The sequence below is a fragment of the Sinohyriopsis cumingii genome, chromosome 1 (assembly GCF_028554795.1).
Source record: "Sinohyriopsis cumingii isolate HCF-2022 chromosome 1, ASM2855479v2, whole genome shotgun sequence".
NCBI lineage: Eukaryota > Metazoa > Mollusca > Bivalvia > Unionida > Unionidae > Sinohyriopsis > Sinohyriopsis cumingii.
Window position 1 is genome coordinate 16843171 of NC_142961.1, and position 27541 is coordinate 16870711.

Consider the following 27541-nt stretch of genomic DNA (forward strand, 5'->3'; position numbering starts at 1 on the left):
TTAATATTAAAAGAAAATTAAAATTAAATATTTATCAGAACCTAAAGGTGTCAAAAACAACTGTAAGATAAAAATGTTTACACCATAAATTATGTCGGCATCTTTATCTCATTTAATGTAATGGATTGGACAACTGTGTTTTGGGTTACTAACTATATTCAAACCAGTCTAAATTGAATCCAGCATGGCGGACATCGACAAGGAAATGACCAGCTCGCAGTCGTCTGACGGTGTTCCGGACAATGCTGCCAGGATTGTTTCCCATGTTATTCACGAATATGATGTAATAGATACAGAATATGTGGTCAAAGGCAGCGAAGCTGACAGCACTCACTTTAAATCAGATAACGATGACAAGATACAGACCAGAAGTATACATATTCCATTGAACTCAACTGCAGAATTGGAGGAACGTCGTTCCGAACGGGAGGAACGCCGTTCCGAACGAGAGGAATATAGCCGAAATAGACTCTCTAGCTCAGAAAGAACTAATTCTGTTCAAGAGGATTATATTCCTGAAATAATATGCCCTCGAGTGAATTGTCCGGAAAAAATAGTAAGCCCAAACTTTATGGTATCGTGGAGTCGTCGGGTTTGTAGTCCTACATGTAAAACCTCGACGCTGATATTTATGTTTTGGGCGTCTAGGTCTTGCTGCCTAAGCAACGGCGCAGTGTAGCTTGTTTTGATGTCGACTATCATCGCACCGAAAGTAAAATTTTTAGGAATATCTCATACAACTGGCAGCCAATAACGACGATTTTCTTCAAATTAAAGTCATAATGTTTTAGTATAAATTCTAATTATCGCAAAAGAAACGGACCTATTTTCAAGTTTGCAGTTTGCAGTTGTCTGGAATGCGATGGAAGCTGGGAATGCCAAAATCGGTTTTAGTTGAAGTATACTTCTTTAACAAAACAAATAAAAATATATTAATGTTGAAGAAAGTGTTTAGATAGCTTCGTTTTGTTCAAGATTCATATCATCCTTTTAACCGATTTCGGTATTCATGGCTTCCATCGCATTCCTGCCAAGTGAAATATAGGCCAACAGAACTTGAAAACATGTCCATTTGCTTATGTGGAAATTTTAATTTAGTAGGAAAAAGACATTAGAGTAAGTAAAGTCTGACTAAAACATTAAAACTTTAATTGTAGAAAAGTGCCGATATGGGCTGCCAAGTGTGTGAGATATTCCTGAAAATTTGACTTGTCATTCCGATCTTAAACAACATCGGAGCATGCTATACAGCACCGTTATTGGTGCAGTTAGACCTAGATGCTCAGAACATAAAATATCAGTATTGAGGTCTTACATGTAGGGCTAGTCGGGGTTTTGATGCAACCTTTTTAGAAATATATTAATTTCATAGTGATAACTCTCATTTTGTTTGAAACTATTTATTTAGCAAAGCATGCAAATCAAATGACTTTGACACGATTTCTTGTACTGTTATTGGCACGGTTTCCAGACATCCAGTTGTTGGATAGTTCATGTATTATGTCACTTGTTTTGATACACTTGACTCTGACAGGAGTCTGCTTCTTTCTGTGGCACCATTATACATATGCTCCTTTAAAATAAAACAATATTGCAGAGTAACGTCAATGGCCGTAGGAATATTTACTTAGAGAAACTTAATACAGGCTTCACAATTTACAAGTCCTGTTATGTAAGACATCTCCCTTGTTATTTTTGTTTATGGGGTTGCCATCTTGCTACTTATGTAATGATGCTATATGGTGTCTTCCAAGATTGACTAACTTTGGAATGAGAAGTCAGATTTTCAGGAATATTTCACACACTTGGCAGCACATGTTGATGCTTTTCTACAAATTAAAGTCATATTGCTTTAGATGGACTTAACTTACAGTACAGTTCACGTGTATTTTTAGAACCCCATGCATCATGGTGAGGGGCTTAATTCCCTCTACTTTGCTCTGTGATGGAGCAATGTAATGCTAACCAGAATTCTAACTAGGATTTTAAAACTAGGAGTCCAGGACTCCTAACTTGGTAGAAATCGGAGTCCCACCAGCAAAAGTTGCAGTCCCCTCCCAGAAAGATGTTGAAGTGGCTAAACATCTATTAAAATGCCAGGAATAAACAGACACAAAACTTTGTCAGTTTTATTTATTTGTAATCGTTTATTATTCTATAAAAAAACTAAGTATTAAAATTGACATCGTGTACAAATATCATATTCTTTAACTACAATTAGTTTACTTTTGTCTATGTTGCATTTCACAAAATTTTCTGATGCTTGGCTTTGGATCGTATTCCTCCACACTAGGTCCCTCTTCCTTGATTTGCATAATTTGTGTTAAGGTCTCATGTTTTATTTTGGACCTTCCCTTTGTCTTGATTTTGTTCTGCACACTGAAGCCTCTCTTGCATGCCATGGATGTCACTGTTGATACCAACACACTCACAGCTAGAACTGTAAAGTCTGGAAATCTCTGTACCTTTGAAGTAGAGTTGTACCGACTTCTGTCAGTGTAAAGTTCAATGATTTTTGACTACCTAGCAGGTAGGTGGTCTCAAGATGTCTCATGCCTAGAAAATGTGGAACTTTGCAGATTAGAAGAACCAGTAGTTGCCATTGAGTTTAATTTTCCACATTCTTTACGCCACTGGCATATAGCTCTTGTTTGTCAGTCAGAATGAATTTTGTTAATTCAAGGTAGGTTTTTATTCCAAACACTAAGCCAAACATCACGCACTTTCTTATACTTGGCTACTGTCCCATCCAAACTATAAGTTCTTGCAACTTTAGCAGAGTTCTGAATCTCATTAAAGTATTCATCAGTTTTCCATTTAACCCCAAAATACTTATCCAGATTTGCACACAGCATTTTGTCCAAGTCTCGACATGCCTTGATTTCAAGGTCACATGCAATATTCTATGGCTACAATCAGAAACGAACATAATAACAGGGATCACGCTGGGCTTTGCCAATGTCGCAAATTGGGATTTTTTTCCTAATTAGCGATAAAATATACCATCTGGAAACACTTTTGGCTGATAAAAACTGTATATACAGTCTTGACTTTGGAGTAGGAAATTCAAAGGCACCATGACAGGTCCACGCAAACTTGAATATTAAAATCAGTGCCAGATTAAACTCTGGAGGCCCGTAGGCAGTTTAAATCTTGGGGCCCCCCTTGCAAATTATCCCCTAATACATTTTATCAGTATTATTTTGATCTGTTGTAGCTGTGCCCATAGGCGGGTGCCTAATCTACCTATTTGGTAATCCGGCACTGATAAAAATGCACTGGAATATATTGTTACATAAACAAATCCTTATTTCAAATTGACAAACCACCCCAACAGTGCATTGTTATATCATAATCCATTTACGCTGGTGTCTGGCCTTGGTATGGTATGATGTAATATAACCAAAATAGCCATGCAACTGACTAGCTACAATTGACCACCTCTGAACGAGAGAATGGGAAATGACTATAGTCGACCAGAGGACAGCGATTTCAAAGAAAACTGATTACCTTTGAAACACAGATATATACCAAGCAAATAAAAAAAAAACTGTTTCCATGTTCTACAATTATTTGATGTTGCTGCAGCAATAACAAACGAGTATTTGTTTGATCCTTCAAAGAGAGCCTTTAGCGGCACCTTCATTAACACATGCAACTTCATCCAAGCAAGCCAACGACCTTAGACCATATTTATTGTGCCATGAAACTTTCCTGTTTGCAACAAAAAAGTGCGTATGGAGGACTCCAAGTCCATCCATGGAAACACCTAGACATAATGAGTGATTAACAATCAAATACTATTTCAGCAATCAGTGATCTTTATTTTGATCATGTATATGGACAGTAGAAAATAATTTTAAAGTCTTGTATATTTCATACATTTAGAAAACTTATGTGCTGACTTGTACAAGACTGAATATACATGTACACAACTATCAACTAGTTAAATTATGAATGGACTGTAAGGGACTGACCATTTAATTTTATGAGGCAAAATTATTATTTCTGACTGTGGTATTTTTTATTATTTCATTCATCACAAGATAAGTTTGTTTCAGGTAAAGCAAGGAATAGCATAGTCTCCTTTTTTTTTACCACAAATCAGAATAAGACATTAGTTTTCAAGCATTTACCCCCTTCCCTTTAGAAACTGAAATGGCCTCTCCATAATAAAGACTTGGCTTCAACAGATGTTCATCAGAAATTGAGAAGTGACCATTGTGAACACTGTTATATAATGTTTGCATCAGAAGTAAGGTGCGTTTCTATCACATGAATGACCTGGCATGTTACACTTAACACATGTAGCTCAAATTATGGTCCAGTCGTTAACAATGGAAATTTTACTATCAGATTGACCTTTGAATAGTCAATAAATGATGATCACCCACAGAAAGACCAAGACTTCATGAGTGATTTGCAACCAGATACCATTTCCAGAATGAATTAATCTTAATTTATATCAAATATATTGGGACAATACAAAACTCAAATAAAAAAGTCTTGTATATTCTGTACATTTAGAGAAGGTTGATGGACTTCTTTTGCAATATGTTGCAACTTTTGCTTTATTCAAAGAAATCTGAACAAATTTACACACTGACTTGATGAGAGGCACATTGTATTGATCTTCTCTTGAACAGTGTAAATTTATCTCCCAAATCCCCATACACGGTTGTTTTGAGAAAATACAATTTTCATTAATCTTCAAAAATAGGAAGAAAAAAACCCATCACTTTCAGTATAGGCCCGTTACATGTAGCAATTTATAAACAGTAAACAGTCATGATTGGAGCTGATGTTAAACTATCCCTTGGGCAGTTTAAATGGTGGCAGTTAAAGGAACAGATATCAGGTATAAACTATTTTACATACATGTATTAACTGTGTTACAACTCTATGGTCACAAACTTAAGTACAGTAACAGACAAGAAGAAAAACCGACAAGTTTTGTAAAACTTAACAAACAGTTTAATTATTAAAGTGATAAATGAAAAATGGGAGAGAAACTTACAGTACAATAAAGAAATAAATCCAAACTAGTCCTTATAAAGGTCTACGAAAGTATTAAATTTATAAAAAAATCCCTTATAAATGTACTGGCCCTACTATGAGCTTGTGCAATCAATAGAAAACCACAAAATTATTCCTGAAACTTCCATATCCCATCAGTTACTGAGAAACTACACCATATCTACCATTTTAAATCTTCTTATCACAATTATTATTACTAATTGTCAACACATACATAAACATTTATTTATAGATCAATCCAATGCAGTTTGTAAGAGAATACATTCTAAACAGTTTACAACCATGAATAAAAATTCTGAAAATTAAATAAAATCATGTACCATAGTTAAAAAATTATATAGATATGTGTAACAATTGGCAGACAGTAGCTAGTGAAATGTGTCTGAAGACTGTAGAGGGTGAGCCCATTGTGCTGAATTGCATAGTGATTAAAAGGAAGTGAAATAACCCAATATAGGTAAATCAAATAGATGCTAGATGCATGTACAAGGACAAAAGTTATTACATATGATTGCCTTGAATGATTGTTTAAGCCATCTGTATTATCTTTTGACAAGTTTGTGAGCAGCAGCATGTTTCTTTTGAAGATGGATTATACTGCATATATAGAAAGCAAAGCATGATCATTTCAGTTGTTAAAATAGTATTCAAGGGTGATTCATTTTTGAAGCTGATTTATGATGCTAGAAGCTATTAGCAAAGTCAAACAATAAATAATTTTCAGAACTCATGATTGATGGAGATTTACTTTGTGAAGCACGCCAGCACACAAAAAGAGATAAGGGGAGGGACTATTATTCTTGGCACATACTGCAAACAATCGATATACGTCAACTCATTTCTGATCAGGATTCACTCAGATTCTAGCAGAGAAGTTTGAACACCAGAACCATCCAGTCCCAAGTGAGTGTAGTGAACACTAATGTTACTTGCATTACCTTCAAACCCCTTTGAACCCTATTGAATTTATATTCGAAATCTAGATATTGCAATGTTTTGTGAAAATATTAAAAATAGGGAAAATTTTGGACATGTGGAAACTGGAGTCAGGGCTTTTGGAATTAAGTCAGGGCTTGTGATTTCTTTTAAGTCAACAGCCCATGAAAAGATAAAATTTCTACTGTAATACTTAAATATGATCTTCTCAATCATACAAAACCTTTTATATACAACATATAATTTATAAATTGTGCCTCAAGAAATAGTCTGGTTACATTCAGTAGTAACTACTTCAAGAATTAACCCCAAACAAAAGTTCATTACCATTTTGTATTAATTAAATATATTATACAAAAAATGCCCATGTTATGAAGAATTTTTTTTTGAGGTTATAACATAACCCTGTTGCACTTTTATTTGTAAATGATGATGCTTTGATCTTCACAAACATACCATATTTATGAACCTGAAATAAAATTTCAAATTCTCTTATCCTTAGAAATTGGTTAGGGACTCCTGAATTCCATGAGTGAAGAAAGAGCCATGGACTCCTCATCCTGAAATTCTGCCAAAAGCCCTGTCCGATTAACTTTATATCTTCTGTCCCCAATTACAGGTGTTTGCATTTGAAGTGAAATGAGTTATGATTGATGCAAAACCATTTTGATGTTTCCAACACAGTACATTCAAGGCTTGAAATTTGCAACATAGTACATTCAAGGACTGAAGTTCCCAAAACAGTCATTTTTAGTAATTCCATTGTGATAGTTTTATGATAATTCTGTGCCATATCATTTTGTGAATTGTCCATGTGTGATAGATTTGTTTACTTTTAATTATTTATATATTTCATGTGTATATGTTGTAAGTGTTTTTCTTCCAGTGATTCATTTAGTTATCATCATGTCTGATTAAATTACAAGAATCCATGGAAGGGTAACTTTGTTATTTCTCCCATATACCCGCTAGAGGTATTACCGGTATATAAAAGAGTTGAGGGTAGGTGTATGATGGATCTTCTTCATACTTGAGAGATATCCTTAGAAACGAAACATAAAGCAATTCATTCAGTGACATGTTTGCTTAACCTTTTATTGTTTGGGTCATTAGTGTATCAGATACTGTCATCAGTGTATTTTTTGCCTGCAGGCCCTTGCCTCTTGACTACATGTAGTTATTTACTGAAATTTTTTCCAGTGATTAGCCAGAAGAGTAGCATCAAGCCATTTGGGCCTCTTGTTTTATTGTAATTTGATATTGTAACATTTACATATTTAGTATATTTGCTGATGTTTTTAAAATACTTCCAGTTTTAGTTGTGCAAAGTCACAGCATATAAAATGTAAAATTTGATCCTTTGTCATTTTAGGTCATATGCATTGATCTGAGCAAAGAAATGGACAGATTAAGTCTTCGATCAAGATCAGGGTGAGATTTTGTTTTGAACTTAAACTGCTCATGAGGAAGTCTTAAACATTTTAATGGCATCACTCAAGTTTTTAAATCAGTAAAGCATCTATTTCATAGTAAGTCCGTTATTGTCAGTAGTACACTTTGGATATGGGACATTAAACTGTGAACTATCTTGTGATTCAGCAAAATGACATATTTGCAGACAAAAAGCTTATGTTGTGTTCTTCATGTACAAGTACTGTTTCTTTTGTCATGCTTATTGGCATTTGGTGGTGTCCTGCCACAAATGTTAGCAGGGCACAAACAGTGTATTAGTACCTTTTTCAATTATCCATCCTGGTCAGATATTGCATTCAGATTTCTTCCATCCATTAAGCTGTAGGGATCATGCATCTCTGTGTTAATTAATGTGTCATCTACAGCATGCTTCCTCTCTTCCCCCCACCCCCCCACCCCCGCAACCATCATGTCAGTGTCTCCTACACTACAAGTAAGTGCCAAATTACATGTGACTTCTGCCTCTTAGATTGTTTTCAAATGTAAAATGGCAAAGTGTTCATGCACCATCTTTAGCTTCTCAGACCAAGACAGTGAGTTTATGGTATGCCTTTGTGTCTGTCACATGCAGTGCATCAATTTTAAAAAAATGCCAAAAATACTACATCAGTTTGACCAAATTTTCCAGAAAGCATTATGGCATGAAGGGCTTTCAAATTTATGAAAATGACGCTTATCTGCCAATAAATATTCTACTGTTACTAAATATTTATATAATTTTAACATCATTTTTCTAGAACTGCTAAACAGAAGTTGATCATATTTGACAGACAACATCGTGGTATGAAGCCCATTCAGATTTGAGCACATGCTGTTCTGCCAAAATCTTAGCCATCATTGCTATCAGTAGAAAAACCTTTAATAAAAAAAATTCTCCAATACTGGAAAGAATTTGACCAGACTTTAAAGAAAGCTCCTGGAGACATTTCTGTATGGTATAAATGAAGCCTGTCTACCATCAACTATGACAACCTGTACTAAAACTAGAAATAAACTTTAAACAACTTATTCTCCAGAATCGCTGAATATAATTTGACCAATGGTAACATAGCAGAATGCATCCTGGAATGAGTGTGTGTGATTTGGATTTTAACGTAGCTTTAACAATTTTTCGGTCATATCGCTACAATGTCTGCAGTGTGGCAGTTTATAGTGATGTCTAGTACTGGGGCATCATGCCACAGATGTGTAGCATGATGTCCCACCCAGTCACTTTATCCTGACACCAAGCCAACCAGTTCTAACACCAACCTCTTAATGCTGAGTGCCAAGCGAGGCAGCTGTTAGTACCATTTTTGTAAGTATTTGGTATGACTCAGCCAGGGATCGAAACCCACGACCTGCTTCCGAGGCAGACACTCTAACCACTAGGCCACTGGAGCAGTGCATCCTGGAATGAAGATACTTCAGACATATGCAGGTCATGTTGATTTTCCATAGAAATGGTCACACTTGCTATAAATAGAAAACTCTAAACAGCTTTTTTTCCCCAAAACTCCTGACATGAAGAACTTTCAGTTTTATACAAATTATGGCAATCAACAATCAAATATGGCCACCATTACTGAAAATAGAAAGAACTTCAAATGATTTCCCAGAAAGTTCTCAGCACTGTTTACCAAATTTGACAGAAACATTCTGGTATTAATGGTTTTCAGATTTATACAAGTGGCAATTTGCCATTAAATATCTTAGTTAAAATGGAAAATCCTTTAATCTACTTCTTTGCAAAAACCTGTCAACAAATGTTGATCAGATTTTACACAGACTTGCTGGCATGAAGTGTTTTTATTTTATGCAGGTGTTGCCAATCTACCATAAAATACGGCTGCTGTTAATAAAAAGAAAAAAGTTCAACAACTTAATCTAAATAAAAGCAGAAACAAATTTGCACAAATGTGATTGAAAGTGCTGAAGCTTGAAGACATTTTAGATTTATGCAAATGATTCTGTTCTGCCATAAAATATGGCTGCTATTATTACAATTAGAAAAATATTTTCACAATTTAATCTATTTTTAAAAAAAGCTGAAGAGAATTGGACCAAGTTTGGCACACAGCATCCCGGCATAGGAGCTTTTCAGTATTGGACAAATGATGCTGATGTGTAGAGATAGATGATGATGCATTAACTAGATAACCTTGAAACTTGATAACCTTAAAACAGTTGTTTTCACAACATATGCAGTCAGCAGCATTGGAGGAATTTCATCAGAAAGCTTCCAGCTGATTTGGATTTCTTGATCAGCTGCTGGTTAGGATTAGTGATCTCATACCCCTATGGAGTTCTTGTTAATAGATGTGTCCTGATCATTGTAACACACTTTTATTAAAAATTAGTATCTGTGGCCAACATTTTTTGCCATGGTAACTTCATTTGATTGTTTGTGTGTGCATGTAAGTAAGGTTGTTGTGTATTGTTGACTACTGGATGGATGGAGCTTGATGGGGGTGATGTGGGTGTTTAAAAACATTAAAAAAGATAATACCCATAATAGAGATTTGCATTCAAATTGACAGAGCTCATGTACTTCAGATTCTAATATTATATAAATTTTGGGGAAGTGAAACAAAATTAGATTTTTTTTATTTGTCCTGCATGCTAGAAAAGGGAGTTTTCCAACTCGTGAGATCCTTGGTATATGTTTTCAGTAAGTAAATTTCTGTGGTAGTTCTCAATGCAGACAGTGATATGAGACATTGAGTATTTTTGTTTGGTTAGTACATGTATGTAGTAGTTCTTTACGAGGACCAAGATATGTGATATTTAGGCCAGTTTTCATTTCAGTACAACAGTGCATTTGCTAGTGATTGTGCATTTAGTTCAGTTTTCAGTTCAATTAGGTTGTGTATTTAGGTTTGTTTTCAGTCCAGTTAGACTTCATGTAGGTCAGTGATTTTGCATATAGGTTTGTTTTCAGTTCAATTATTATGTGTATTTAGTTCATTTATGTTCACCATTTAGGTTTGTTTTCAGGCACAAGTGGAAAGTTTATAGTACTTCTTACTTCTTACTATTTTATTCACTTTCTAGGTTAGGTTACATTGGTTGGATAAAATATGATGTAGAATTCTTCAGCTGTTTAAATGTTGATTTCAGACTGTTTTGCATATTCATTGCAGGGATAAGCTGTCCCCAATGATGATCATCACAAGAGCTTTACATTTGTTTGTCTACAGTAAGATACAATTTGACAAGAGACATGAATTTGCTGTTGTGCTGTTAAAAGAGTCGGCAGTCTGGGTAAGGAGAGGAAAGGAAATATAGTGATCTTATAGATTAGAAGCTGTTAATTAGGTTTTCAGCAGTTGTCATGGTTATATAACAGTTTTTGCAAATTTCCTATCTGATGATCATAACAGTCTGCTTTTAATATTTTAGTTAAACTTTATCACACTGTTAATGCTTGCTTTTAGTTAACTTTATCTCACTGTTAATGCTAGCTTGTAGTTAACTTTATCACACTGTTAATGGTTGCTTGTAGTTAACGTTATCACACTGTTAATACTAGATTTTAGTTAACTTGGTCACACTATTAATGCTTGATTTTAATTAGATTTTACCACATTCTTAATGCTTTCTTTTAGTTAACTTTATCTCACTGTTAATGCTTGCTTGTAGTTAACTTTATCGCACTATTAATGCTTGCTTTTAGTTAACTTTATCACACTGTTAATGCTTGCTTGTAGTTAAATTTATCTCACTGTTAATGCTTGCTTTTAGTTAACTTTATCTCACTGTTAATGCTTGCTTTTAGTTAACTTTATCGCACTATTAATGCTTGCTTGTAGCTAACTTTATCACACTGTTAATGCTTGATTTTAGTTAACTTGGTTACACTATTAATGCTTGCTTGTAGTTAAATTTTTCTGACTGTTAATGCTTGCTTGTAGTTAACTTTATGTCACTGTTAATGCTTGCTTTTAGTTAACTTTATCTCACTGTTAATCCTTGCTTTTAGTTAACTTTATCTCACTGTTAATCCTTGCTTTTAGTTAACTTTATCTCACTGTTGATGCTTGCTTGTAGTTAACTTTATCTCACTGTTAATGCTTGCTTGTAGTTAACTTTATCTCACTGTTAATGCTTGCTTTTAGTTAACTTTATTTCACTGTTAATGCTTGCTTGTAGTTAACTTTATTTCACTGTTAATGCTTGCTTTTAGTTATGCTTTCTTACACTATTAATACTTCCTGTTAATGAGGAATGCTTTTGTCAATTTAAGGAACTGCACAATAGTAATTTTCAGTAATGTAATTTTCATTAGTCTAACAAAACCTGTAATCTTAATTAGTATTAAATAGCTGATCATGTAAACACTTGACTTCTAGATTAACTGCCAAAATCAGTCACTTACAGGATGAGGATTTGCTAAGAGAGTAGTTCAGATCTTAATTATCTAGTTACTAAAAGCATTTTACCAACTGCACTGGGCAACATTTTGTAATGGCAGAAATGTAGATTTCAGTATGCTTGGTAATATCAAAGCTGTTATATACAGTGCTAATGCATACAAGATAGTGCCATTCTAATTATATGCAAGAAAATACCACAGTGACATAAAACTGTTATATACAGTGCTAATGCATACAAGATAGTGCGATTCTAATTATATGCAAGATAATGCCACAGTGACATAAAACAGTCCTGCTACCATAGCATATAAACACTGCAACATAGTGCCACTCTCACAACATACAACATAGTGATAGTCATGACATATTGTCGCAGTCATAAAATACAATATTGAACCACTGTCACAACATACAACATAGTGATAGTCATGACATATTGTCGCAGTCATAAAATACAATATTGAACCACTCTCACAACATACAACATAGTGATAGTCATGACATATTGTCGCAGTCATAAAATACAATATTGAACCACTGTCACAACATACAACATAGTGATAGTCATGACATATTGTCGCAGTCATAAAATACAATATTGAACCACTGTCACAACATACAACATAGTGATAGTCATGACATATTGTCGCAGTCATAAAATACAATATTGAACCACTGTCACAACATACAACATAGTGATAGTCATGACATATTGTCGCAGTCATAAAATACAATATTGAACCACTGTCACAACATACAACATAGTGATAGTCATGACATATTGTCGCAGTCATAAAATACAATATTGAACCACTGTCACAACATACAACGGAGTACCACTGTCATAACATAAAACAAGGTGCCATTGTCACAGCATAGTGCCACAGTCATATAAAACAGTGCTGCTACCATAGCATACAAGCACTGCAGCTAATGCCACTGTCATAACAAACAACAGATTGCCAATCATAACATACAACATTGAACCACTCTCACAGAACAAAATTCCACTGTCATAACATGCAAGAGAGTGCCACTATCTTAACACATTAACCCCTGGAGGTTTTTGTTGTTTTCGACTGAAATTCGAATAGGAAACGCATTTTGAAAGCTATTTCTGAATAGATCCAAAAACACCAAACCCAGGTGATCTTTCAATAACATACTGCCTAGTTGTGTTGGAAACATCATTTTTCATTGGCTATTTAGCTCACGCATGAGCAGAAGGGTAAAAGTTGGATTTAAAAAAAGAAATATTTTGCTAAATGGATAGAAACAAATCGGGCCCAAAAAATGAGGTTTTTCCCTTTGCATTTTGTAGTGCAACTAGATATTCCAGATTATTTGCTATCATTGTAGATCTACATCTGTCTACCTTTCTATAATACCACCCACTTTAGTGTATCTTGCATGACCATGATGCTATAGAGCTCAGCAGTAGGCTACTACCTCCTGCCACGTTAACTCGTCACTAGGGGTTAATGTGTTAACATGCAACACAGTACTGTCATAACATGCAACATAGTGCCACTACCATAACATACAACATAGAACCACTGTCATAACATACAACATAAAACCACTGTCATAACATACAACATAGTGCCACTGTCATAACATACAACATAGAACCACTATCATAACATACAACCACTGTCATAACATACAACATAGAACCACTGTCATAACTTACAACATAGAACCACTGTCATAACATACAAGAGTGCCACTGTCATAACATACAAGAGTGCCACTGTCATAACATGAAACATAGTGCCACTGTCATAACATTGCAAAATAGTGCCCTGTCATAACTTACAGCAGAGTGCCACTATCATCCCATGCAACATAGCTCCCTAACAGCTGCCTCACTTGGCGCTCAGCATTAAGAGGTTAGTGTTAGAACTGGTCGGCCTAGTGTGAGGATAATGTGACTGGGTGGGACATAATGCTACATGTCTGTGGCATGATGCCCGAATACTAGACATCACTATAAACTGCCACACTGCAGACATTTTAGTGACATGATTGAAAAATTGTTAAAGCTACATTAAATATCCAAATCATACACACACAACACAGAACCACATAACATACAAGAGAGTGACACTGTCATAACATATAAGAGTGTCACTGTTATAACAATGCAAAATAGTGCTCTGTCATGACATACAACAGAGTGCCACTGTCATAACATACAAGAGAGTGCCACTGTCATAACGTGCAAGAGTGTGCCAGTGTCGTAACAAACAAGAGTGCCACTGTCATACAAGAAAAATGCCACTGTCATAACATACAAGAAAGTGCCACTGTCATAACATACAAGAGAGTGCCAATGTCATAACATACAATCTACATTATTAAATTTTAACGAGCAAGTTAAAAATTATGTGATACTAGCTACAAAGCTGGTGACTCTTTAAAAATAATGCCCATGGTGGCTTTCCAAGAAATGGTGGCACTATTAGGATAATTCTTTGGATGGCTTTCTAAGATATGTTGTGGCTGTATTAAGTAATGCCCATGGTGGCTTTCCAAGAAATAGTATGACTTCTGAAGCAAACAGTTTGAAGACCTATTTTAGACTTCTCCATACCTACTGTGCCAATTTCATCTAACTTGGTAGCATGAAAATTCTGTCTGGGTGATTGCACTAGCAGTAACAGATACATATTTTCAGCGTCATCTCCAGAATGGCCGAGACAATGTCAGTCAGATTTGGTGGAATATGTGGCTTCTTTAGCAACCAGTTAGAAAACTTATTTTTGCTGTTTTTTTCTAGAATGGCTAAGCTAGTTCTGATCAGGCTTGTCAGGAATATTTCTGAGGCATGCCCTGTCAAATTTGTATTCATGGTGGTTCTCATAAGGACATGGTGATTTCCTGTGCAACCATATGGAATATCTATTTTCAGTTTTCCTTGAATGGCTGGACCAGCTGTAATAAAAATTGATATGAATGCTTCTTAGAATATGCTTTATCAAGCTTGTGTTCAGGGTTACTCCAATTGCAACAGTGTGGCTTCCTTGGCAAACATACAAAAAATCTTTTTGTTGATTTCTTAAGAACTGTTAAGCCTATTTTAATCAGAGTTTTTAGGAATTTTTCTTAGGACATATTGAAAATTGTTTCCAGCATGGTTTCTCGAGTAATGTTGTGACTTCCATAGCAAACATTTCGAAAACTTTATTGAAAATCTTCAGAAAAGCTTACTTCATCAAGTTTGGTAATAATGTTTCCTAGCATATGCTCTGTCAAAATTGTTCTCATGGGTCTCTCATAGTAACTGTGTGGCTTCCTTAGAAACCAGGACACATTGAAGCAGCTTATCTTGGCAGGACCTGGATGAGTATGAAAGATGTAACCACTGGATTAGGTATCTGACAGGAGTTGTGGTAGCACAGAGGGTAGAGTGCCTGACTTGTAATTGAAGAGTCATAGGTTCGATACCTGCACATGCCAGCCTAGCATGGCTGCCTCAGTTTCTTTGGGAATGCACTTAGCTCCCATTTCCTTGGCATTGATATAATTAGCAATGTGTTAAAAGTGCAGTTAAACCCAAGAAGAAAAAGTGTGTCTGACACTATAAGCCAACTAAGCTGTCACAGCTCCCTCAGATATGAAATGTGTTAGGTAAAGTCCTACAATGAACACCTTTGGTGTTGAAATGTGCTAGAGTCCCACTATGAAAACCTTTGACATTTGTACTGAAATGTGTTAAGAGTCCTTGCAGAAGCACCTTTGACATTCACAATGAAATGTGCTTGAGTCCTACCATGAACAATTTTGACATTTTTTCAGAATGTGTTAGAGTTATACCATGAAACCTTTGACATTTGTACTGAAATGTTTTAGAGTCCTACCATAAACACCTTTGACATTTGTACTGAAATGTGTTAGTGTCCTTGCATGAACACCTTTGACAATTCACACTGAAAGGTGCTGAGTCTGACTGTAAACACCCTTTACATTTGTACTGAAGATACCAATGCACCATCTTGTCCAGCTTAAGTTATTTAAAGTAGAAACACAGTTAAACAACATATCAGATACCACCAATTTTTTACCACATTGCTAGAAATCATTCTGACATGGGTCTCTTTGAACGTATGTCATCAGGCTTATTACTGTGTATGCCACATGAGAATGATCAGGCTATCTTGGGCATCTTTTTCTTTTAAAGTCTGTCCTCCAGGCACTAATCAAATTAGACTCCTTCAAGGTAGATTCATAAAACGGGAGGTAAGGTTACCTTCCTCTCAGTTATAGGTCACTGTGACTAATTTTATTCTAAACTATGACTGTCTTGTATTATTTGAAAATGCATGCCATGCTATTTTCTGAGGGCTCTTGTTTTGTATTTTATAGATCAAGGATTTCACCTCCAATCCAAAAGATATTATCAGCTGTCTGGATGATTTAAGTGCTACATATACATGTGAAACTTTTGATGTGGATTCCCTTTTTGATCTGATGTAAGTACTTTAATTCAATAAATTTTAGTCAGCATAGAATCTTACTTAATTTTACTAACAAAGTAATTTACATAAAAATTGCATTCTCACTAAATTGAAGTGGTGAATATGTATATGTGTGATAGAAATGCAGATGAACAGTTAGTATGTAACCAGCATTAGTACTTGGATAGTATCAGGTACCCATTTCATAAGTATAACTAGGGATAGTACTTGGATATTGCCTCTTACTTATTTCATAAGTGTAACTAGGGATAGTAGTTGTTGTTGTTGTTGGGTTTAACACCACTTTTCAGCACACGATAGGCTATACATGGCGGCCAGTATTAATTTTGGAGGAAGAACCCAGGAAATCCCCGGAAAGAACCACCGACCCTCGAGAAGCTACTGGCAAGCTTTCTCACATACCCATATTGGCCGAATCCGAGACTCAATCCCATGCAGACAGAGGTGAGATGGCAGTGATCCATAATGGAGAGCACTTTAGACCACTTGGCCACTCGGGGCCCCTAACTAGGGATAGTACTTGGATATTATCAGGTCCCCATTTCATAAGTGTAACTAGGGATAGTACTTGGATATTGCCTCTTACTTATTTCATGAATGCAGTGTTGTACTGAAGCTGTAATAACAGTGTGTGAACAGATCAGCCGGATGATGTTTTGTGTATGATTTCTTGTTACATATTTTTTGAGAATATTGTGATGAAATTAAAAGATCAAACTTCATGTTGTCTGTGTTGACATAACTATGGAAGCACATAGTGTCAGCATTGAAAGCTATGGATGTAAATTGTGTCATTGTTGACATAGCTATGTAATCATATTTTGTCTGTGTTGACATAACTATGGAAGCACAAAGTGTCAGCATTGAAAGCTATGGAAGTAAATTGTGTCATTGTTGATATAGCTATGCAGTCATATTTTGTCTGTGTTGACATAACTATGGAAGCACATAGTATCAGCATTGAATGCTATGGAAGTAAATTGTGTCATTGTTGATATAGCTACGCAATCATATGTTGTCAGTGTTGACATAACTATGGAAGCACATTGTGTCAGTATTGAAAGCTATGGAAGTAAATTGTGTAATTTTTGATATAGCTATGCAGTAATATTTTCTTAGTGCTGACACAACTATGAAAGCATATTGTGTCAGCGTCGAAAGCTATAGTCTTAAGTCCCAATAACGAAGTTAAACAACTGAAAATTGATACAGAAGTGCTTAGAATTGGCTCATGAATATTGTTAATACAGTAATTCATAGAAAAGGTTCATGATTACTGTCAATGTAGAGGTGCTTAGAACTGTCTAATGATTACTGTCAACACAACAGTGCTTAGAATGATTACTGTGTTAGCACATCAACATGTATAAAATCTTAGTAAATAAAGCAAAGTCAGTTTTGCAGAAAGTGTTACTAATGCAAAAATTATGTGATAAAATTATAATACATTGTATATATATATCTATATGAATGATTTTCTGGATGGACTATATATATAAAGGATTGTCTGGAAGAATAGTTCTGGATGTTTGTCACCTTTGTTAGATTGTAGTAGCCGCCATTTTATAAATACACTATGCATTGTAATACAAAAGGAAGTGAAACTTTTGAGTGAGAAAAATGAAATTATTAGCATCGTTTAAAGAGAATTACTTCTCATTGAAGCGATGTTTGTTAAGTTTAACATTCTTCACTTTGAGAGCAATTTCCATGTATTTTTGATTCAGTAGCTCCCTTTTGTTGTCATTAAGCCATCATGTTTATTTTTGTCTATTTACGAAAACCTATTTAACCTTAAATTTGCACTTTTGAAATGCCAGTTTGGTAGTATTCGGTATTGCTTATATGATGTGACTAAGATTTTCTAATATTTAATGACACTGTAACCCAGTGATTTAAAGTAATTAATTTTGCAATAAATTACAGATTAGAAACATTTGTTATAATGGATGTTGAATTACATGGTGCTCATGTTGCAAGAATACATTAGCCTTTATTGCAGACAAACATTTTACGCAGAGCTTTAAATACATAGGTAAAAGCCAAGCAGTGAATAAGAGCATGGCAACAGTGATCAACATTAAATTAATTTTAAAGAAAATAAATCAGGCCTCCATATTCAGAGTTCAACATCGTTATAATTGATAGATAATTTGCATTTTACAGTTGACTGCTAATACATGTTTGACTAGTTATGATTGATGGATAACTTGCATTATACAGTTTCTTTGATTATGCTGTGGGAGCGTATAGTGTTGACCTGCATCCATCACATATTAGTTAAGCTTTGTTTTCAGGTCATTTAACATAATGTGGCTTTATCTCTGTTCAGTGAGCACATTTCCATGTTTGGGGGATGGGTGGGTTTGGTTTTCATTTTTTAATTGGATATTACTAAGTAACTTTATCCTTATTTTCAGCCGTGAGAGGGTCCCAATGCCACATGTAGATGGTGACCAGGCTGTACTACCCCCACCTTATATTGTTCGGTTGCTCTTCCTCTTTGGTAGATCTGACACTGGCATGAAAGTAGAATCAAAGGAGGTTTGTCAAGTTTTTTTATTTCAAATTGCCAGTACATTTGAGGACACAGTTTGTTAAACACATCTTGGCCTTCTAGGCAGACAATGATGAGAAATTATGAATAAAGTTAATGAAATTATGTGTTTCATAGGTAAAAATGATAAGTAACCCTCAAATTTTAAAGCGTAAGTTCACTCTGTTACAGATTTATGGAATTTAAGAATGAGTCAGATATTGAACTCCGATAGTATGGTGCCTAAATGGTCTGAGATTTATTTGATTGGACAAGATTTTGCCAAATGAGTGTGGTAATTTTATGTAGAGAATGTACTTCTTAGTTTTCATAGGAATGGATATGAAGGTGATACTAGCAAGATGTCTGGATATTAGGCTGAGTTTTTTTAATAATATCACCATTCTTCATGAGATCTTTCATTGTGAATCAGAGGTAGCTCATCCTGTGACAAGTAACATGCTAATTTGACCATTAGTCATGGTTATATGCGTAGAATAGCTATATGTCAAGCTGTGGTTAAATTTGTCGTATTTCTTTGACCCTTTCATTGGTTCTGTTAATTCTTTTTGATATTTTATTATGAAGCAAATTTATTTGGTAATACATTCACATACTTCTTTGACCTCACAGTAAAGTTCATAGGCATGGAAGATTAGCTTTTCAGTTCAAGTCTATTATGTACATATATTTCTTTGAGCCCTTGATGGATTCTGTTCAGTACTATTTATTGACTGTTTATTACATGCAACACCTTGGTTTACCCTGTAGACACCCCCCCCAAGTCAGTACTCCACATTCATGCCCTGGCTTTTGTTTACCAAGTAGACCTTTGGGGTCAAGGTAATGTTAGGTTGATAGCTTGAGCATGTGCTGTATATTCCAGCCCTGGCCTTGTTTACCCTGTAGACCCCCCCCCCACCAGTCAGTACTTGTGGATAGTCTCCACATTCATGCCCTGGCCTTTGTTTACCAAGTAGACCTTTGATGTCAAGGTAATGTTAGGTTGATAGCTTGAACATGTGCTGTATATTCCATCCCTGGCCTTGTTTACCCTGTAGACCCCCCCCCACCCCCACAGTCAGTACTTGCGGATAGTCTCCACATTCATGCCCTGGCCTTTGTTTACCAAGTAGACCTTTGGGGTCAAGGTAATGTTAGGTTGATAGCTTTGATTACCCTGTAGACTGGGGAGGAGGGTAATATTTTGTTTACAACATAACTTGAGCATGTACTTTGCATTAAAAAGTCCTGGCTTTGTTTACCGTATAGACTCTGGGGTAAAAGTAATGTGATATTTACAGCACGACTTGAGCACAGGCTGCACATTCAGTCCCTGATCTTGTTTACCCTGTAGAAATTTGGGTTTAGGTAATGGGTTTTTGGGGGATGGTTTTTTTCAAAGATATCAAACTATATGGTTAAAACTGTAAAGTGGAATGGATCAAGCAATGGGTCCCATGTATCAGAGACTGATTAAGGAAAATGAGTAAGAACAGTACAAAACTAGTAGCCTAAGTACTTTCAACCCTAATCCAGTCTTTGCCAAAGGTAGTTACAAAACAAAAATAAGCAAGACAAATATATAAAAAAAAACCCCACAAAAATGGGCTGAATTTTCAGATCTTTGCATGATTGTATGTCTAGTGGAAGTTTTGTTTGAGAATTTTAGATGTCTTGTCTTATATGTTTTAATGTTAGTGATAAAATGTCAACCTGTATCATCTTTTTACTTGGTTGGTCAGGATAAATGGTATCATATAAACTTTTTTGTTCTCTATATTTTAAGAGGTCACTGTGTTTATTTTTATTTATCTGTCAGTGTTTTCTCTGGTATCAGGTCTTTGTCATAGTCTTGGTTGATGAAATGTTCAGACAGCTTGTCAGATTTATTTTGGAATGTTTCATGGTCTAAGAAAATTATGCATATCCCCAGTACCTGGACTATTCCAAATACATTGTTTTGGAAGACAGCTGGATGGAGAAGGTACTAGTTTGTTTTTTTAACAATTCGTATTGCTTTGTACAGAAATATGGGCTTTGAGTTAGATATCTGATATGAAGTCGACCAGATTTTCTCATCCATGCTCTCTTTAATTTATGTGCCATCAATTAATCAAGTATGGTGTCACTGATGCTAAAAGTCTTCTTTATTATTATATGATTGGGGGCCATCTTTCTACCCATGACTGTTCCATTTATTTCAAGGTATTTTATTCATTGAATAAAAAGTTATTGAGTTTTAAGACCAGCTTTTTAAGTTTAAACAGGAAATAAATGGGTGCTTATATGTCTATCCTTAACTATGCAGTATATTGGTATACAGAAATGTAATGTCTGAAGAAACAAATGTTTCATCTGGAGGTAAGGGTTTACTTGCCTTGCTTTTTATGAGATAATCTGTCATGTGTTTTAATTTTTTTAATTATTTAGGTCACTATAGTAACACCTACCTATAATTACTACTTTTTTGTCTCCACTGTTCATATGCCAGGAGAGCTGTCATCCACCATATGACATTCATCCATCTGTTATAACAAATTGTTATCATTACGCTCCTTGCAGGTTTGCCATGAAACTTGACACACACATTCATCCCTGTCTAGTTGGCCCTCCAAAATGAAAATGATGCTGCCCAGACATCTAATATTTCCTCTGCAACATTTATATTGACAGTCTAGTTATCACTACTCCTAAATAAATGTTCATATCAGCATGGGGTCTCACTTGAAGACTTGTGATGACTAGTTTTTTGTAATTGAAAGTGATTCTAATCAGATGTCCAATATGGTCATCTTGGGTATTTTTGCTACTCTACCAGAATGGGATGGTCATATCAGCATTGGATTTTCACTAAAAGACAAAATATATTGCATAGTGATTGGGTTGTGTGGGGTGGGGTGGATGGGAGGTCAGATTTTCATAAGTAATATGGAGTCTTACTTTTAATCTGAACATCATCTGTACCAACTGAAGGAGTGGGATAATTTTTGGTATAATTTTTCCTCAGAATGAGTAGATAGCCCCAAAGGTTTTGAATTTTGGATGTCCCTTGAAGATGTGTGGTGGGTGGTTAAAATCATAGGGTCAAATTTTGGCAATTGTTTGCATCTGTAGATGAATAAAATATTAATAGCGAATCTCTCAACCTTTCTATCTTGCTGGTTTTACCTATTTATAGTTTGATAAAAGTTTTTCTGAAGATAAATTTTTTTAAAATAGATCTTGCTCAAAAATTCTGCTAATCTGTGATTTGTACTGATATAAACCTATTTACCAAGTTTTTCAGTTAGATGAGAAAATAGGGTCTTGTTGACGGTAACAAGGTCAGCCAAGTCAGATTCAAGGTCACCTCAGTATATGCAGATCTCTTATTTAGAACCTTCTATGACCATAAGGATATAAGACCATGATGAAACAAGACCATGATAATAAAAGATCACATACTACATGACCATGATGATAAAGGACCATGATGATATAAACTTATTTACTGAGATGGAACAAAATCCAATTGAAGCCCTGCTTCTCGAGAAGTACCAAGCTCCGTCAGTCACATTTAAGATTACATCATAAGTATGCCTAGATCTTGTACATAATCTTATTCATTTAGCAAGTCAGAACAAAACTTGGACAGAAATCGAGTCTTGACAAGCACAGCTAATCAGAAAGGTCAGTTCATTAATATGCAGTGATTTTTATTCATAATAAATAATATATCTGTCACAAATCTTAATGATACAGCCTATTTACCGAGTTTGATAAAAATCCTGTCACAAAGTAAAGTATAAAGAGTGATACAAACATGGCCAATTTCATGCAGGATCACCACTTTTGTGTATGTACGTCTTGTCCTTAACAAAATCATCCAACATCTTGAAAATATCTGTTTACCAAATTTGATTCAATTTTGGGTCAGAGATGCTGTAACTTGAGTTGTAAGAGCTTCATTCAATCAGATGCAAGATTATTTTATTATTATATGTAAATCTTGCTGACAATAACACTCATTAGACATCATCATGATATGAGCCTGTTTATAATGTTTTATCAAGATCTTGCTGACAGTAACACTCATTAGACATCATCATGATATGAGCTTGTTTATAATGTTTTATCAAGATCTTGCTGACAGTAACACTCATTAGACATCATCATGATATGAGCCTGTTTATAATGTTTTATCAAGATCTTGCTGACAGTAACACTCATTAGACATCATCATGATATGAGCCTGTTTATAATGTTTTATCAAGATCTTGCTGACAGTAACACTCATTAGACATCATCATGATATGAGCCTGTTTATATAATGTTTTATCAAGATATTGCTAACAATAATGCTCATTAGACATCATCATGATATGAGCCTGTTTATAATGTTTTATCAAGATATTGCTGACAGTAACACACATTAGACATCATCATGATATGAGCTTGTTTATAATGTTTTATCAAGATCTTACTGACAGTAACACTCATTAGACATCATCATGATATGAGCCTGTTTATGTTTTATCAAGATCTGAACAAAGCTAGAGCTGCTTTAAATGCTGACAAGCTCAGCTAGTCAGTTTCCAAATCACATCATTTACATGCATGGACCTGGTGGTTCTTACTTGTATTCATCCACGATTTTAATGATGCAAGCCAGTTTTGAAATTTAATTAAGGTTGGATCAGAAATGCAGTCTCTGAAGCGATAAGAAGCTCAGTAAGTCAGACTGAATATCAATTCATTATTGTATTTATATGTGGATCTTGCTTATTATCAAACTTCTGAGCGATCTTGATGATATAAGCCAGTATGCTAGGTTCGGCCAAGTCAACTCTAAAGTGGTAATAAGATTTTAGATGAATTCAGTAACGAGCGAGATCCTCACAATTTGAAGAGGTGATTTTGCATTTAATTTGCTGAGATTGTTACAACTTAGGAAGCTATATTTTTTATTCATTATTTTATCTTGGACTACATACTTAAATCATCAAGACCATGGACGAGTTTTATAAGGGATGCAATCAAAATATATTAATAAGATTGCCTTGTATATGGTTGTCGGAGCTCGTTACCACTCGAATAACTGTATTACTGATCCATGTTCGAGTAAACTTGGTAAATAGGCTCAACTTGTCAGGATCATTAATGTGTAAAATTACAAACAAGATCAACACATACTGAGTTGATTTTGCATCAGATTGGTTGAGCTCTGCAGAACTTGAGTAACTATTTCTAATCATATTTATATTAAGCTTAGTAAATAGCATTTAAATAATTAAGAAATTCTGTGGGGGGTTTTATGAGCATACTTTGCACATATTAATGAAATTCAGTGTGGTAAGAAATTTTTCTAAATTTGTTTTCTTTAAAATAACTGTCTTTTAGTAAAAAGGAAGTAAGGGAAGTAACCCTTGATATTGGTAGTGCAACCAGATTAAAACAAGAGTGCAAGATGCACGCACATTTCAACAGAACTTTATAAAAAGGAGACTTGTTTTGTTGTGTGTCTCTGATGCATGCAAGTAAAGAAGAGATAGTAACATTTGATTAGGTGTAATTGTGTACAATTGCAGAGTAACATAACCAACATTCAAAATAGTAAATAAGGATTAGGATTTCTTTACACTGTGATCAAATAGTGTTTTGCACTATATATATATATATATATATATATATATGATAGATAAATAATAAATAGATATACTGTTGTACATAGATTCATGAAATTTGGTGAGACGGTGCATACAAATCATTAGTACTGTATACTCGTTACACAAAGATCACTACAACCTATATTTTAGACTGGACTGACTTGGGTTCAGTCTCAGCCATTGTTAATGTCATGTATTATGGTCATGGTTTTCAATTCAAGTACCCGTTACCAACATTACATGCCTCATGGCCATGGTTTTCAATTCAAGTACCTGTTAACAGACATCACATGCCTCATGGCCATGGTTTTCAAGTACTTGTTAACAGACACCACATGCCTCATGGCCATGGTTTTCAAGCCAAGTACCTGTTAACAGACATCACATGCATTATGGCCATGGTTTTCAAGCCAAGTACCTGTTACAGACATCACATGCCTCATGGTGATAGTTTTCAAGCCAAGTACCTTTTACAGACATTAAATCATAATGGTGAGGATTTTATTTCAAGTACCTAATTGCAAAAATTTAAATGTTCTAAATTTGGTCCAAGGTGGACACATTTTTACTGACCCTGGTCTGCTTGGAAGACAACTTTAGCCATGTAGTCCATCTTTGTAAAAGTTAAAACTTTCCCTTACAAAATGATGCCAACATCATTCATTTGATTTTTTTTTGAAAACGTAGCCGATAACATTAGCCAGTAATAGCCTTATAGATTGTGTTCCTGTACAATGTTTCTGTCTTAATCAATAATGTATTTCATTTGTCCAGAACCTCAACATGCTGTATTCATCACCCTACTTCTTTCTGGATGCCCTGTATATCCATGAACCACCATCAGCAGAAAATAAATGTCAGGTGATTATCTTCTATTTGCATTACCCTCAGTAAATTTATATGGACTTGAGAGATTTCATTAAAATTCTATTTTATATATATATATATATATATATATATATATATATATATATATATATATATATATATATATATATATATATACACACACACACACATATACATATATGTGCTTGGTTAAGATAATGACTAATGTTTAGATCTGTCATTACATGATGCACCAGCAGATCTGGGTCTATGCAGATTGTTAGGAGTAACCAGTATAACAGAAAAAATATACCCTGATCTGCTAGTGATATTATGTGACGGCAGATCAAAGTCAGCTTTGTTTGCAGTTTGAATCAACTTATCATGGAGTATAGATGGTAAACATTTCTTGCATGATTGATGGCAGCTTTACCAGACAATAACTGGTGGATTTTCCCCCTTTTTTGAATCTCTTAATAATTCAGTAAAACATTGATTTGTATTTTACTTTGTTTGAATATGTTAATCAATACAGTAAAGCATTCATTGAACTGACATAGATATATTTCAGTCATCAGGCCAATCAAGTGTCACCCATAATCATGTATAAATTAATTAATTAGCTTATAGCTAATTAATTGGATGAACACTATGTAGCCTGATGAAAATCAGCATACATGTATATAATAAGTTACAAAATTTCAGGCATCACCTTCTGAAAAAATATTGGAATACAGAATATATCATTTGATACAATTATGTGCTATAAATATTTATAGAGAAATAAGTATTACTTAAATATGTATTATTTTAAAAACTTTTTTGGCATTTAAACAGCAACTTAAACACATTAATGGCTTTATACCGCCGAGCAAATGGGACTAAGTGTCTTTCTAAGAGCACACAAAGGCAGCTGATCTGTGCTGGCCTGGGAATATAAAAGACCATAGGCATGGTACAGCTTGCAATAAGTTCATCCTAAATTTCTTATTGATAAATGCCATCATTTTACTTCAGAAAGACATGAAAATGTGTGTATCTGTTTTCTTTTCCAGGAAAACTTTGACAAGATTTGTGACTTTGATTCAAAAGGTTTATCATTTATACTAAGTGTGTGTAGAAACATTACCAAGATATATGATCACATGGCTCAATGCCTTGCACATCCCCTGCAGAGGCCCTTACAGAAAAATGTCTTTTACAGACTGGGACCACCTATGCCAGATGAAGGATGACATTGCCAATTATTTTCATGAATAAAAAGAGGTCCCAGAGAGGAAATATAAAGATTCCCATAAAGAGGCACTGTGATTGAAGAAATGTGCATACATTCACAGTAATTCTGTAGAAATGTAGTCACCCATGACGGAGTTCCGATATAAATATTGTTGCTTATACTGTAGAAAATATTTTCTTGCAAAACTTGAGAGCACTGTTTAAGAGAGACGATGTTCCATGAGGTGGTATCCAGAATAAATTAAGAATTAAAACCCACAGTTGCTCTATATTATGAAGCGAGTGAAATGAAAACAAAGAGTGTTAATGAATGATATAGTGCAATAAAAGCTGTTTGATAACATTTAGTTTATATTTTTCTAACACAACAAATGTTGCATGAAAAACTATCTGTAGTTTGTTTCAGTATGGACTTATGTGACTTTTACAGTTTTAATGGGTGAAAGATAACAAACAATAAATATGGCTGAGCTGTGAGATCTAGGTAGTCCTTCATAACAGTTTAGTTCATTTTCATAAAAAGTGATTGAGAATTACTTTTCAATGACAACTTGGAAGCATTTGTGGAAAATCACCATTCCAATTGTGGAAACAGTTGCTTACTACAAATCTGGAGTTATTTCTGATCCAATTTCAGTCAAATTTGGCATATGGGTTGATATCATAAAAATCTTCCATAATTAGTAAAATGTATGAATATTAATGAGGTGAGCTTAAATCAAATTTGCTAATTTACATCACCACCCAGGAGACCATCTTTCTGATGTTGGGAATATATGTTTATATCACTAAGATTTGGGACAAGTTTGATAATGAGTGAAATCCACAAATTCTAATGAAATTGCTTCTGATGCTACTGGGAAATTGGGGAAAATGTGGGGAGAAAGAATAGGTTTGTTTCCAACTAGGAAAAACCCTTGAAATTTCCAAATATTAATCAAGGGATAAACAGGGAATTTTCAATCGCCTCTTGATTGCAACAAAGATATATAATTGAGTCATTACTGAACA

At 34.7% G+C, this 27541-nt stretch overlaps 1 protein-coding gene across 2 annotated transcripts; it reads left to right on the plus strand.

Annotated features, from left to right (window-relative positions):
• Positions 1–177: 177 nt before the first annotated feature.
• LOC149806489 (BRISC and BRCA1-A complex member 1-like) lies at positions 178–26871 on the plus strand. Of its 2 annotated transcripts, XM_089953784.1 has the most exons (7): positions 178–556; positions 7346–7404; positions 10569–10689; positions 16170–16276; positions 18703–18826; positions 25241–25327; positions 26350–26871. In XM_089953784.1, exons 1-7 carry the CDS (start codon positions 185–187, stop codon positions 26527–26529), a joined length of 1050 nt encoding a protein of 349 aa, XP_089809910.1. In that variant the 5' UTR covers positions 178–184; the 3' UTR covers positions 26530–26871. The 2 variants fall into 2 exon arrangements, with proteins under 2 accessions (XP_089809910.1, XP_089809918.1); XM_089953792.1 differs by lacking the exons at positions 7346–7404; positions 10569–10689.
• Positions 26872–27541: the final 670 nt, after the last annotated feature.

What these genes read in the sequence shown, in the direction of transcription:
- LOC149806489 (XM_089953784.1), top strand. Translation starts at nt 185, where the DNA reads ATGGCGGACATCGACAAGGAAATGACCAGCTCGCAGTCGTCTGACGGT. An exon ending in GATTCCCTTTTTGATCTGAT is followed by an intron (nt 16,277 to 18,702) that starts GTAAGTACTTTA and finishes CCTTATTTTCAG; the next exon opens with CCGTGAGAGGGTCCCAATGC. An exon ending in CAGCAGAAAATAAATGTCAG is followed by an intron (nt 25,328 to 26,349) that starts GTGATTATCTTC and finishes TTTCTTTTCCAG; the next exon opens with GAAAACTTTGACAAGATTTG.